The sequence below is a fragment of the Eptesicus fuscus genome, chromosome 1 (genome assembly GCF_027574615.1).
Source record: "Eptesicus fuscus isolate TK198812 chromosome 1, DD_ASM_mEF_20220401, whole genome shotgun sequence".
Lineage (NCBI taxonomy): Eukaryota > Metazoa > Chordata > Mammalia > Chiroptera > Vespertilionidae > Eptesicus > Eptesicus fuscus.
The window spans coordinates 125,661,783-125,677,515 of record NC_072473.1 but is presented as its reverse complement, the minus strand read 5'-3'; the positions used below and the strand labels follow the sequence as shown (position 1 = coordinate 125,677,515).

General features: G+C 41.1%; 1 protein-coding gene across 3 annotated transcripts in view; it reads right to left on the bottom strand.

Annotated features, from left to right (window-relative positions):
• Nucleotides 1-2,116: 2,116 nt before the first annotated feature.
• Nucleotides 2,117-15,733, bottom strand: part of BRCC3 (BRCA1/BRCA2-containing complex subunit 3) — a 31,604-nt gene continuing 17,987 nt past the window's right edge. For all 3 annotated transcript variants that reach the window (XM_008159532.3, XM_028136407.2, XM_054713649.1), the window contains 6 exons: nt 13,084-13,172; nt 10,091-10,146; nt 7,977-8,108; nt 7,458-7,501; nt 5,778-5,947; nt 2,117-3,494 (listed from right to left, as the gene is read on the bottom strand). In XM_008159532.3, coding sequence (XP_008157754.1) covers nt 5,796-5,947; nt 7,458-7,501; nt 7,977-8,108; nt 10,091-10,146; nt 13,084-13,172 — 473 coding nt within the window. In that variant the 3' untranslated portion in view covers nt 2,117-3,494; nt 5,778-5,795. The remainder of the gene's footprint in view (nt 3,495-5,777; nt 5,948-7,457; nt 7,502-7,976; nt 8,109-10,090; nt 10,147-13,083; nt 13,173-15,733) is intronic.

Here is a 15,733-nt window from a genome sequence, read left to right as displayed (position 1 = left end):
ATAAAAGCTTAAGCGACCGGTTGACTGGTCACTATGATGCACACTGACCATCAGGGGAGACGTTCAACACACAGGATTGGGCTCCCTCCTATCAGGATCAGGCCTGGGGGAATGGGGCGAAACCGGCTCTCTGACACCCCCCAAGGGGCCCCAGATTGCAAGAGGGTGCAGGCCTGGCCAAGAGACCCCCACCAGTACACGAATCCGTGCACTGGGCCTCTAGTTGGTATATAAAAATGCAACCAATTTCTAGATATTTATTTTGTATCCTGCTACTTTACTGAATTTATTTATCAGTTCTAGTAGGGTTTTTTTTGGTGAAAACTTCAGGATTCACTATATACTAGTACAGTATCATGTCATCTGCAAATAATGACAGTTTTCCTTCTTCCTTTCCAATTTGGATGCCTTTTATTTCTTCTTCTGATAGCTGTGGACTTTCAGTTCTGTTGAATAAGAGTGGTGAAAGTGAAAATCCCTGTCTTGTTCTGACCTTCAGGGAAATGCTTTTAGTTTCCCCCATTGAGTATGATAGCTGTAGGATTGTAATATATGGCCTTTATTATGTTGAGATGTGTTCCCTCTGTTGCCACTTTGCTGAGTGTTTTTATCTTAATTGGTGCTGGATTTTATCAAATGCTTTTTCTGCACCAATATGATCTGATCATAGGATTTTATCACTCATTCGTTTATGTGATGTATAATAATGTTACTTGATTTGGGGGTATTGTACCAAACTTGCACCCCAGGAAAAAATTGCATTTGGTCATAGTGTATGATCTTTTTAATGTATTGCTAGATTCAGTATACTCATATTTTGTTGAGGATTTTAACATCTATGTTTACCAGGTAGGGCCAAGTGGTGTTCACCAGATTGATACAGATTCAAACTCTGTGCCAGTACTGGGTCTGAGACCACTCAGCATAAGTCCTGGGGTACACTAAGGCGAGCAATCACCCACCAGCTGCACACAGACCTTTTTGATGAGGCAAGGTCTCAGGGAGTCAGTAAGGTGAAGCCAGCAGAGTTCATCAGACACAAACAGAACAAAATTTGGCCATGTGAAGGGAGGGCTCTGCAGACATGGTGGTTTCAGTCAGGCATGCGAGGGAAAGATGGCCCCTGCCCTAGAGCCACACAACTTTCTCTCCTAGATTCTGCCTGGACCTCTTCAAAAGCCTGAGCTCAGCAGGCAGGGCCACCAGGAATCAGGAGGGTGGGACTAGTGTATCTCCCATGGTGTGTGGGGGAGTGCAGGTCAGGCTTGTGTGAAGTGGGGGAATGGCCCATGCCCCAGAGCCACACAAATCAGTCTCTCCTGGATTCTGCCCAGACCACCCTACCTGGTGAAAGAAATAGACTTACAAGTCCAGGAAGTGCAGAGGATCCTAAACAAGAGGAATCCAAAAAGGCCCACACAAAAACACATCATAATTAAAATGCCAAGGGTTAAACACAAAGACAGAATCTTAAAAGCAGCAAGAGAAAAGCAGCAAGTTACCTACAAGGGAGCACCCATATGACTGTCAGCTGATTTCTCAACAGAAACTATGCAGGCCAGAAGGGAGTGGCAAGAAATATTCAAGTGATGAATAGCAAGGATCTACAACCAAGACTACTCTACCCAGCAAAGCTATCATTTATAATTGAAGGTCAGAGAAAGAGATTCTCAGACAAGAAAAAGCTAAAGGAGTTCATCACTACCAAACCAGTATTACATGAAATGTTGAAGGGTATTCTTTAGGAAGAGGAAGAAGAAAAAGATAAAGATAAAAATATGAATAATAAAATAGCAATGAATACCTAGCTATTCACAATTGAATCTAAAAATCAAAATAAACAAACAAGGAATCTAATGAACAAAATAAACTGATGAGTAAAATAGAACCAGAGGCATGGAAATATGGAACAGACTGATGATTCTCAGAGGGAAGCAAGGGATGGCTGGGAAAAGATTAACCAAAGAACGTATGCATATATGCATTATCTATGGACACAAAGAATAGGGTGGGTTGGAGCAGGAGCCAGGTGGAGGGGGATAATGGGGAGAAAAAAGGAGGACATCTGTAATATTCTCAACAATAAAGATTAAAAACAAAAACAAACATATTGAAAATGGTATAATACTCTTTATTAGACTGCAGACCGTACCCAGTTTCACATGATACAATGGTACAATACTCCTTATCAGATTGCAGGACTTATTCAGATTTTACATGCATTCATTTATGGGTGTTTGTAGTTTTAGCACATACTGAAATTCATTTAATCAACACCACAATCATGACACAGAATTGTTCCATCACCACAAAGGAACTGCTTGTGTTATCCCTTAATTGTCACACATACCCCATACCCCTCCAGTCCCTATGCCTGGTCACCATTAATCTGTTCTTTGTTTCTATAGTTTTGTCATTTCAAGAATGCTATATAAATCAATCATACCTATGTGACCTTTTGATACTTTTTCTCATTCATCATGATACCCTTGAGGACCATTCAAGTTGTGTGTGTCAATAGTCTATTCCTTTACATTGAATAGTAGTATTCCATAGTATGGATGGTTGGTTTAACCTCTCAATTGGAGGACATCTGGTTTGCTTACAGTTTGGGGCTATTAGAAAGATGCTAAGAACATTTGTGTACAAGTTTTCTTGCCAACATAGGTTTTCATATCTCTGTGATAAATGACCATGAGTTCAACTGCTGGGTCATATGGTACATGTATGTTTAACTTTATTAAAATTTCATTTTCATTTATATCAGCCATGCATGAGATCCAGTTTATATGTTCAAAAGCATCTGATATTTTCAATATCTTTTCTTTTAAGCATTCTGATAAATGTGTAGAAATACATCGTGATGTTAATTTGCATTCCGATGACTAATTAAGTTCAACATCTTTCCATGTGCTTACTTGCTATCCATTTATCCTCTTTAGTGAAATTCATTTAGCCTATTCAAATCTTTTGCAATTGAATTGTTTTTACTGTTCTAAATTGATCAGATATCTGGTTTGCAAATAAGTCTCAATTTCTTCCTCTTAAATTTTTTGTGAAGCAAAAGTTTTTCATTTTGATGAAGTCCAATATATTAACTTTTCCTTGTAGGATTGTGCTTCGGGGGTGGAGGCTGAGAACTTGTTGCCTAGTCCAAGATCCTGAAGATTTTTTCATGATTTTATTTCTAAAATTTTTACATATAAGTTCATGATATAGTTGTGTTGATTTTTGTATAAGGTTTACATTTTATGTCAAAGTTCATTTTTTGCCTTTGGGTGTTCAATTACTTCCATATCATTTGTTGAAAAGACTATCCTTTCTTCATTGAATTGCTTTCGTAACTTTGTCAAAATCCATTGTGCATATACCTTACCATCTTGTTTACTCTTGCTTTATAGTAAGTCTTCAATCAAATAATGTGAGTCTTCCAACTTTTTCTTCAAAATTGATTTAGGTTAATTAATTTCACACTTGGATATTTTCATTTTTTCCTATAGGGAAACAAAAAGAGAGAAGAACTGTGGCTGTGAGAAATTTGGGAAAATATAGCATTTATACTGCATATGCCCTAGTGTAGTGGTTTTCAAACTTCAGCATGCCTTAGAATCAACTGGGGAGTTCATGACAATTTCTGGGTCCCACCCCCGGAGATGAAGTTTGACCTCCAAGTAATTCTGGTGCAGGTGGTTCTGGACTATACTTTGAAACATGAAAAACAATAATCTAAGGAGAAATAAGAAACAAAACCAAAAAATAACACTTTGTTATTGTTGGAATTGGGGCTCTTTTTGTTGACTTTCTTTCTACCTCCTCCAGTTCCCCCTGTCATTTCCAGTATGCAATAGGCTTGGCTCTTTTCTGAAGACCACATTTGTGGTTACACGTGGTCAGAATAATGCAACAGAACTTTTTTTAAAATATATTTTTTACTGATTTCAGAGAGGAGGGGAAAGGGAGAGATAGAAACATCAATGATGAGAGAGAATCATTGATCCTCCTGCATGCCCCACACTGGGGATTGAGCCCTCAACCAAGGCATGTGCCCTTGACCAGAATCGAACGCAGGACCCTTCAGTCCACAGGCTGACGCTCTACGCACTGAGCCAAACAGTTTAGGGTGCAACAGAACATTTTAAAGTATCGTTTTTGTTATCTCCTAAATCCTAAATATTTCTGGAAAAACACATTTGTGTTATAACTAGAGGCCTGGTGCAATTCATGCACCGATGGGGTCTCTTGGTCTGGCCTGTGTCCTCTCGCAATCCAGGACCGTTCGGGGGATGTCGGAGAGCTGGTTTCAGCCTCATCCCCGCAGGCCAGGCCAAGGAACCCCACTGGTGCATGAATCCATGCACCGGGCCTCTAGTCTATAATAATAAAAGCAAATATGCAAATAGACCGAACAACCAAACAGCAGAATGACCGTCGGGACAACCTTCCAGATGACCACACTATGACATGCACTGGCGCCAGGCCAGCCAAGGCAAGTGCAAAGCGATTGGTCGGGAGGCCCTGCCATTGTCCCACGATCGCCCTGCAGAGGGAGGCCCAGGCCACTGGCTGGCAGGGAGATCAATCGGGGAGGGGGAGGCCCTGTGAGTGCCCAAAAGGAAGAGCCCCAGCCAGGTGGGCGGGGCCTCCCTCTGCATGGTGATCGGTTTGGGGACCCCACCATCGATCGCCCCACAGAGGGAGGCCCAGGCCAGCCAAGCGATCGCACCCCACATCTGTCGCCCACAGAGGGAGGTGACTAGTGGCAGGGGAGGAAGGACATCGCCACACAAATGGCAAGCAGTGGCAGTGACCAGGATGGGGCTGGCAGCGGGGGAAGGAAAGCCCCGATAGGCTCTGATCATAGCCCAGGCCTAGGGACTGTACCCGAATGGTCCCAGATTGCAAAAGGGTGCAGGCCGGGCTGAGGGACAACCCCCACCCCGGTGCAGGAATTTTGTGCACCGGGCCTCTAGTATGCATAGAAGATCTTTGGTTAATCTCTTCCCGTCCTCCCACCTCTCCCCTTTCCTCTGAGATTTATCAGTCTGTTCCATGTTCCCATGCCTATGGTTTCTGCTCCTGCGTTGAGCATCTGCCCCCTGGTAGTCAGTGCATGTCATAGCTACCGGCCGGTCAGCCGGTCGCTTAGGCTTTTATATAGATAGATGGAAATTCCTAGGTAAATAGGATCTGCTTGATACAATTTTACTTCAAATATGCTAGAACCCATCTATTTGGTTAGAAAGACACCCACATAGATTCCACTTTGATAGGTATCTCAGAATCCATATTTCAAGTAAATCCTGCACTAATAAAAAGAATACATATTTCAGAGATCAAGAAGGAAGACATAATCCTTGTGTACTTATTTACTTGTGCAACATCATAACTAAAAACTGAAACATTAAATACTATTCTTCAACTTGTTCTAGGGAGTGAGTGTATCTGAAAATGAAAATAAATATTTCCAAGTTAAACAAGGAGAAAATAAGCATTTAAAATATATCCCTCAGACATCTTTTATAGGTTGTCCTTGACAATACACCTGCTAGAGCCTTTTTAAAAATACCTTTCAGATTCTCTTAAGTCATCTTGCAATGCTCTTTGTATGCCAGTTACAGGGAGAGGGTTCATTAAGCCCCAATGAAACTTTTAGGAAGATGTCCTGTATTTATTCCATGCATAAAACTCACCCACTGTGATATAAAAAGAGCTGCTCCATTGTCTGCCTATACATGAATTGTGTGAATTTTCAGACCATTGAAAAAAAAGTTTCTTACTTCATTTTGTCTCCCACTTTATCCTAGAGAAGAAAGTTCTTGCATAAGCTCTTCCTTTTCTTGTTCCAACTCCTGCAAATGATGTTGGTTTTGCTCCAGTCTGTCCTCCAACCACTGCAGGAGAGGCCCGCTGACTGCTGACATCTGACTGCACAGGTTCTTGGTAAACACTTCAATAGGAAAACCACAGATGAGATAACACGCCACCCCCAGCAGCTCCCCCAACTATGAACACAGAAAGAAGGGGTTGGAGGAGGAAGTAGAAAAAGTGCAATAAGTAGGACTGGCAGACAATTCTGTACAGCAATCCAGAGGAAAGGCAGAATGGCTGAGCCAAATTACCTCTTCTGAGGCATTCCTGAACCCCTGGATGCATGGGCCAGAGGGAAGCCTAGCTAAGCAGAGAGCAGAAAATGACCAGCTCTTTACTCCCTTAGATAGAAATGATGGGACAGATACACGAAGCCCGTGGTCGGCAAACTGCAGCTCGCGAGCCACATGCGGCTCTTTGGCCCCTTTGAGTGTGGCTCTTCCACAAAATACCACGGCCTGGGCGAGTCTATTTTGAAGAAGTGGCGTTAGAAGAAGTTTAAAAAATTTGGCTCTCCAAAGAAATTTCAATCGTTGTACTGTTGATATTTGGCTCTGCTGACTAATGAGTTTGCCGACCACTGTACTAAGCCATTTCTCTCTTTTCCTCTCAAAGTAATTACTGGCAACACTTAAAAGCCTCCCCTTCTTCCTCACTGGTGACTCTGTCAGCCATCGGGGAAGATTGCACAGAATGGCCTGCGACTCAGGACTAGAGAGGAAATGTGGGTGGGTAGCTGTGTACTGTATTCAGTTTGCTGTTCCTTGGCCTTGTACTAGTATAGGGATTCCTTCTATATTTATTGGCATGAAAAAATTTCCTTCCTCATGCCCTCCCTTTCATCTGTCTTTCTGCCTGTGTTTCTATGCAACTCTTTTCTAAAAAAATATTTTATTGAGTTTTTACAGAGAGGAAGGGAGAGGACAGAGAGTTAGAATCATCGACGACAGAGAAACACCGATCAGCCGCCTCCTGCACACCTCCCAACTGGGGATGTGCCTGCAACCAAGGTGCACGCCCCTGACCGGAATTGAACCTGGGACCCTTCAGTTCGCAGGCCGATGCTCCATCCACTGAGCCAAACCGGCCAGGGCTCTATCCAACTCTTTCGATTCCCACCACGATAGGCTGGTAGTGGTATACTGGAACCAACTTAGACCAGCTCATGAGAGCCAATTGTTGAAATTTCAGAAAGTTTGTGATCTGATTGAGGACATATGAGTTGTTTGAAATCAGCCATGGAGAGCTATTATATCATGGAAACTGGCAAACACACCAAATCAGCGCCCCCCCCCCCCTCCCTGAGAATTGGTTATTAAGCACGTACCAGCACACCACTGAGGAGGTCTCTCATAAAACTTGTCCCTATCTTTCCTCCAGTCTTACTCTAGGTAGCACTTCTATTATCCGAGTTTCTAAGGCATTCGATAGAAAAGGTGAGAGCAGGATTAATGAACGGCAAAGCTTTTGGGAAAGGACACATGAGGATAACTTGTACCAATCACTGCAGTCACTTCAACTAAATTTGCTTTTGTCAGCTGAGTATTCCAGAGATCGATCACTGCCTATAAACAAGAAAGAAATCTTACCTGAGCCATTATGGATCTTGGTTACTGAGTCCAGATGTGTAAGACTAAAGGGATAAAATGGTTTAGGTTAGCAACAAAGCAGCAGTGGAGGGAAAACAAAATGGTCATGGACTCTATAACAAAATGAAACACTGTATCAGACCTCTGCAATCTGGATTAGATGACTATGTATAATTTAAATTCCCATTATGGTTAAATTTTGCATGATTTTTGAGACGTGACTTTATTCAGACGTGACTTTATTAATATAATTCAAAGATATTTTTTAAAATCTTCACCAGATGATGTTTTTCAATGATTTTTAGACAGAGTGGAAGGGAGGGAGGATGAAGAGAGAGAGCAAGAGAGAGAGAGACAGAGACAGAGAGAAACATCGATGTGAGAGAGACACATTGATTTGTTGCCTTCCACTCGAGCCCCACTGGGGCCAGGGGTTGAAGCTGCTAAGATGAAAGGAGAGAAGAGGACAATAGGGACTGGGCCTTAGAAGTGGAGAAGAGAAGTGAGGAAGCTTTCTACCTGTGGATCCTCCTATATGCATCCTGCTCCTCTTGGCACAGAATCTTGGGCAGCTCAACTGCTGATTCAAGGCACACTTTTCCAATGCTCACATGAGGTACAATATGGATTGGGATTTCAATTCTCTCATACCTGCAAGACAATCAATTCAAGTCAGTTTTTTGTTTGTCTGTCTCAAGCTTTCTGAGGTATAATTGACAAATAGGAATCCTATATAATAAAAGGGTAATACGCAAATCGACTGAACAGCAGAACCACGGGTTGCTATGATGTGCACTGACCACCAGGGGGCAGACACTCAACACAGGAGCTGCCCCTTGGTGGTCAGTGCACTCCCACAGGGGGACCACCGCTCAGCCAGAAGCCCAGAAGCCAGGCTCAAGCCTGGCAAGAGCCTCCATGGCAGTGGGACATCCGCCAAGGGCTCTTGGACTGCGAGAGGGCGCAGGCTGGGCTGAGGGACAAACCCCCACCCCCGTGCATGAATTTCGTGCACTGTGCCTCTAGTTATATATATTTAAGGTTTACAAATTGATATTTTGATATACATACACTGTGAAATGATTACCACACTCAAGCTAATCAGCATATTCATCACCTCACATAGTTACCTTTTTTGTAGTGAGAACACTAAGATTTACTTTATTAGCAAATTTCAAGTATATAATATAGTAGTTTTAACTGTAGCTATCCTGTTGTATATTAGATCTCTAGAATTCATCCTGAAATTTTGTATCCTTTTACCAACACTTCCTCATTTTCTCCTCTGCCACCCTAACCCTAACAACCACCATTCTACTCCCTGCTTCTATGAGTTTGACTATTTTAGATTCCACATATAAGTGAGAGCATGTAAGATTTGCCTTTCTGTGTCTGGCTTATTTCACTTAACATAATGTTCTCCAGGTCCATCCATGTTGCTGAAAATGGTATATATTCATATATATACACACATCACCTTTTCTTTATCCGTCTTTTCCACTGACAGACATATGTTTCTTCCAATTTGTTGCTATTTCAAACAATGCTACAATGCTATAATAATAACAATTATTATAAAAAAATTTTTAAACATTCTTTGCTTCTGTTTCCCAGTTATAGATAATCAGCCTGACTTTCATCTTTGCATCCTCAGTGCCTACCATGATGCTTGGCATATAGCAGATATTAAATTACTGGTAAGATTTTTTCTAATTTAGGTTTAATTGAATTTAAATGAGGAAGCTAACCAATGCAAATATTTGAATGAGATACCGCAATTCTAAAGTTAACTTTATGGCACAGCAAAGACAATAGTCTATATAAATCCATAGTATTCCACATACTTGGTCTTTGATTTACAATTCACCAGAAAAAGAAAAAGTAACAGTGCAACTCAGAATAAATGCAAGAAATGCCTGACAGGCCTAGCCGGCATGGCACAGTGGTTGAGTGGAGACCTATGAACCAGGACGTCATTGGTTTGATTCCCAGTAGGGGTTGCAGGCTCGATCCCCAGTAGGGGGTGTGCAAGAGGCAGCCGATCTCATCATTGATGTTTCTATCTCTCTCTCGCTCTCCCTTCCTCTCTGAATTCAATTAAAAAATATTTAAACAAAAAAAAGAAATAACAGGACTATGAGGATGTAATTGCAATTAAAAGACTGCTTCTATGACCCTAGCTTTCTAGGTCCCCAATACCTAAGATGCTAAAGAGATTCTAACTCCTCACAGAGATGTTAGTGGAAATATGTAGACTGTAGAATTCTTAGTCTTACCAGTGAGAGAAATAAAATGAAACAAAACAGCCCTAACCGTTTTTTGGCTTGCTGGATAGAGTGTGAGCCCATGGACTGAAGGGTCCCGGGTTCGATTCTGGTCAATGGCATGTACCTCGGTTGCAGGCTCAATCCCCAGCCCTGGTCAGGAGGCATGTGGGAGGCAACCAATCAATGTGCCTCTCTCACATCGAGGTTTCTCTCTTTCTGCCTCTCCCCGTCCCTTCCACTCTCGAAAAATCAATGGAAAAAATATCCTCAGGTGACGATTAACAACAACAAAAAGAAACAAAACAATCAATTTCCTAGACTAGAAATTAGCCCACCAATACATACATACATCTCTGTCATACTTACTCTGAGCTCTTTTGGGCCTGAATGGATTGAAAGCAAGTGTAGAGTACCCGGCCAGTCTACAAAAAAATAAATAAATAAAAAAGAAAGGTCACACAGAGAAGGATTAATTCTGTAAAAGGTATAGCAATGTTGTGGACTCTAACCTCAAGTTCAAAGACCACTCTGAAAGTGGAAGGTTAAAGAGATCACAGAGATGGAATATGCCATAAATCAGCTTCTGTAAGTATCATATAACTAACTCAACACAGTGGCCACAATCACATGGATGGACCTGGAGAGCATCATGCTAAGTGAAATAAGTCAGTCGGAGAAAGATAAATATCACATGGTCTCACTCATTTGTGGAAGATAATGAACAATATAAACTGATGAACAAAAATAGAGCCAGAGGGGGAAAATATTTTAGAATATAATAGAAGTAATCCTGCTACTTGCAGATTTTTAATATTTACTACAACTTTTGTGATATCATACTATATTAGTACAGTTTTGGTAATATTTTTATACTTAAAATCCTTTTTTTCTTGAAATATTAATGTTTATTGCATGTAATATTATATTTAAGATCGTTTTTCTTGAATAATTGGTGTTACTGTATGTAACATTATATTTAAAATCATTTTTGTGAGATAATCATGTTTATTGCATGTATTATATAAGATTGTGTTTCTTAAAATATTAATGTTTATTGCATGTAACATTATTATATTTAAAATCATTTTTTCTTTAAATAATAAAAAAGTTCCCATTTGAAAAACAAAACAAAACACACAGGGGCCACAATCAAACATCTTCTCATATGATAATAGAGAACTGCTCACAAAACATGAGAACCAAGAAGCTAAGAACCAGAATATTCAGACTGCTCTGTTGGAAGCCGACACACTTATTCAATAGCCCTTTACAATGACAACAAATCAATTTCTGATGACAAAACCAAAAGCATTTCAAATGAAGTATAAAGTTCAAAATACTGAACTTCAATGTTTGTGGAAAGGTGATTTTATGGCCCGGCCAACGTGGCTTAGTGGTTGACTGTTGACCTATGAACCAGAGCATGGTTTGATTCCAGTCAGGGCACATGCCCGGGTTGTGGGCTCGATCCAGTGGGGGCTGTGCAGGAGACAGCCGAGCCATGATTCTCTCTCATCATTAACGTTTCTATCTCTCCCTTCCTCTCTGAATCAATAAAAATATTTTTTTTCAAGGTGATTTTATGAAGAATATTCATTGTTAACATAGATTCTGAGAATATCACTGATGAGCTAATGATAGGACTCACTTGATATTGTTGGCAAAATTCATACCAACAATGTTAAGAAGTAATTTTCTTTTTGTCTGAATGGACACATAGCAAAATCTCTTAACATGAACATAAAATTCAAACAGAAGCACTCTAAATAGAGAGTGGCAAGACTAGCCAGCCATTGATCAGGCTGCTTAACATCTCTGAGCTTCAGTGTGCTCATCCATAAAATATGGATAATAATGGATCCGCACTGGCTTGTTGTCAGGGTTAGAGCGTATTTATGTAAAACACCTAATAAGTATGTGCCATACAATAGGTGATAAATGGTAGCACTTGTTACTATTATTAGCCATCAAAATATATGCAGAATCTGATTCCTTCGCATTGTCTCCATTCCTACCACTATGGTCAAACCTCCATCATTTCTTGCAAGATTACTGTAATATCTTCCGAACTTCTTTCATGGATGCCATGGATTCCATAGCCCTCCCCCTCCCTACAGTCCCACCCTACTCCCTATCCAAATTATTATTAGCACCGTAACCAAAAATTTCCCATTAAAGCATAAAATCACCCTCTAGTGCAGTGATTTTCAACTGGTGTGCCATAGCACACTGGTGTGCCGCAAGAATTTTTGCAATGTGCAATATCTGACTAGCCAGGGGCACTGACCTCTTTTCCCTTAGAATGTCAAATAAAAAATGACAACAGCTGCCCAGCTGGCATGGCTCAGTGGTTGAGTGTTGACCTATGAACCAAGAGGTCATGGTTCGATTCCTAGTCAGGGCACATGCCTGGGTTGTGGGCTCGATCCCCAGTAGGGGACGTGCAGGAGGCAGCCGATAAGTGATTCTCTCTCATCACTGATGTTTCTATCTATGTCTCCCTTCGTCTCTCAAATCAATCAATAAATATATATTGATATATATGCCTCCCGCTCGCCTCCTACCAGGGGTTGAGCCCGCAACCCGGGCACATGTCCTTGACTGGAATCAAACCCAGGACCCTTCAGTCCGCAGGCCGATGTTCTATCCACTGAGTCAAACCAGCTAGGACAAAAAATATACATATATTTTTTAAAATGACAACAGCCAACACCACAATAGCTGTTTGGTATGAATGAATCAAAATTATACCTATTTTATTTGTCAGATCAGCAAAAAAATGTATTTTTCAGTGTGCCACAGAATTTTAGTAGTTAGTTTATGTGTGCCATGAGATGAAAAAGGTTGAAAATCACTTCTCTAGTGGCTTCTCAACTCAAAGTCAAGGCCTTACAAGATCTGGCCGCTGTTATCTTTCAGACCTCATGGTAGGATAACCAAATGAGTTCTCATCCAAACCAGGACACTTTCAAGAAGTCAATTAACTGCAGTAGAGATGGGGGTATTGGGGTAAAACTGGGGCTGACAGAGGCACACTGGGACATGTGGTCACGGTCTTCCTCACTCTGCTGCAGCCACACTGACTCCCTTGAACATGACACACTCACCTCAGGTCCTTTGCACTGGCTATTTCCTCTGCCTGGAACGCTCTTCCCCCAAGAAATCCACAAGACTTGCTCCCTCACTTTCTTCAGGTCCTGCCTCAATGACCTTTCTCATTGAAACCTTCCCTGGCCACCCTATTGAAATTGCAAAAAGATTTTTCTCTATTCTGTGTGTGTGTGTGTTAAACACACACACACGCACACACACACACAGACACACACGCGCGCGCATATGCAGGCACACACACACAATACCTTTGTGTTTTTATCTTCTATGAAACAGGAAAAAATAAGTCCTACAAAGCCTTGATCCATCATCTGATACATGGCTTGTGTGCGAACATCTGGAAATGAAAATAAAAATCTGCCGTCAATAAACTGTATCTCATAGCCATAAAGATTTAAAAGTGATATACAATCCTCCCAAGATTCAGATTCTATAGGCAGAAAAGGAATATATCTTCAGTACAATATGGCTGTCAAAGTATAAATATTTCACTAGGTTAGAAAAATACTATGGGATATCTGCAATTAAATTAGAAAACTTATTAATAACTCTAGGCTGCCTACCCCAAGACTAGCCCTCCTATGAAACGTGGCATAGAAAAAGAAAAATGGAAAACTTAAATTAGCCCCAAAACTTGATAATTGCTTCTAGGGGACCCAAAGAGAAAGGAGGCTACTGGAAGGAGACAAAAAAGATTTCCTAGAGCCCAGCCGCCATGATTCAGTGGTTGAATGTTGACCTATGAACCAGGAGGTCACATTTTGATTCCCAGTCAGGGCACATGCCCAGGTCGCAGGCTCAACCCCCAATTGGGGACGTGCAGGAGGCAGCCAATCAATGATTATCTCTCATCATTGATGTTTCTGTCTCTCTCTCCCTCTCCCTTCCTCTCTGAAATCAATAAAAATATTTTTTTAAAAAGATTTTCCTAGAATAAACTTTTTGATGGACAGCTTCCGGGGAAGTGAATATATTAGACTTGATACTAAAAAAACAGAAGCATAGACCTATTACAGAGGAAATTCTTATACAGGAAACCACTGTATAGAAGTGATTGCAATAGAATTGAATTCAACCTTCCAAAGAGTAGAAACAAAATCTCACTACATGTTTATGCAATTTTTGAAAAGGAAATCATAAACAGGCATCAAATAACATTTGTAAGGATTAGTTAACAGATTACCAAAGACTGAACAGAGGCAAAATCTAAAGATCTGAAGTCTTCAGACCATGGTTTATATGAAGGATACAAAAGATCGGGTATTATAACAAAACACTGCAGTGCGTGGTTTGGTCCAGTGACTTATACCCACTTCATTTGACAATATGTTCTTTTATTTAAAAAAATATTTTTATTGATTTCAGAAAGGAAGAGGGAGGGAGAGATAGAAACGATCAATGATGAGAGAGAATCACTTATCAGCTACCTCCTGCATGCCCCACACGGGATTGGGCCCACAACCTGGGCATGTGCCCTGACCAGGAATCAGACCATGACCTCCTGGTTCATAGGTCAACATTCAACCACTGAGCCATACCACCGGGCAGCAATATGTTCTTAAACATTCTTTACACTTATTTTTTTATCTGGATTGGGACTTCTCCCCCCTGTCTTCCTAAGAGTGAGACCAAACACTACCTAGTAACTGTTGCTGAAACTGTTGTAGAAAATAAGTAGCATTGTATAAACAGTCTCTGTACTTCTCTATGACCTTGGTAAAATTGTTAATACCTCTAAGCCTATTTCCTCATCTGTTAAATAAGAATAAACATCATCCCTACGTTCACAGGGCTTTGTAATTTTAAAATTGCAAGATTTTTCAGTACAATGCCTAGCACATCAAAGGTACTTCATAAGCATTCTTTCCATTCCATTTCATCCACAACCACTGTTTAAGAACTGCTATCTGAGTCTGAAAAAGATTACTGTCCATACCAGGCGTCCTCAAACTACGGCCCGTGGGCCACATGCGGGTGTTTTTGCCGTTTTGTTTTTTTAATTCAAAATAAGGTATGTGCAGTGTGCATAGGAATTTGTTCATAGTTTTTTTTTAAACTATAGTCCGGCTCTCCAACAGTCTGAGGGACAGTGAACTGGCCCCCACTGTTTAAAAAGTTTGAGGACCCCTGGTCCATACCATCCCACCCACAGTGCTTTTATCAAGATCACCAACGATCTATTCTTGGCTCTCAATTTACCCGACTGTTCCCTCCTTAAAGCTGTCTTCATGCCCTAACCGGTTTGGCTCAGTGGGACAGAGCGTCGGCCTGCGGACTGAAGGGTCCCAGGTTCGATTCCAGTCAAGGGCACGTACCTTGGTTGTGGGCACATCCCCAGGGGGGGATGTGCAGGAGGCAGCTGATGGATGTTTCTCTCTCATTGAGCTTTCTAACTCTCTATCCATCTCCCTTCCTCTCTGTAAAAAAATCAATAAAGTATATTAAAAAAAAAAAAGCTGTCTTCACTTGGCCTCCCACTCCCACTTTTCCCCTATGTCCGCTTACCTTCATGGCTGATCTTTGCCAGTCTCTTGTTGGATCCTTCCCATCTTCCCCCTCCTGACATAGTGGCATACCAAGGGCTGTACTCACTCCCTGGGGGATTTCATCCTATTCCACGGCTTCCTACCTCATCTCTACACTAACCACTCCCAACTCACACCCAATAAACTCTAGTCCCAGACTTCTACCCCAAACTCCAGAATCATATATCCAATTGTCTACCTGACACTTTGACTTGGTTGTCTGACTACAGTGCTGCTCATTCAAAATAGAGCGCTGAAATTTTATCTCTATTAAAAATAATCAATATGATATAAACCATTACTTTTAAAACATATCTAATAAAAGGGTAATATGCAAATTAACCGTCACTCCATCACAAAAATGAAGGCGCCC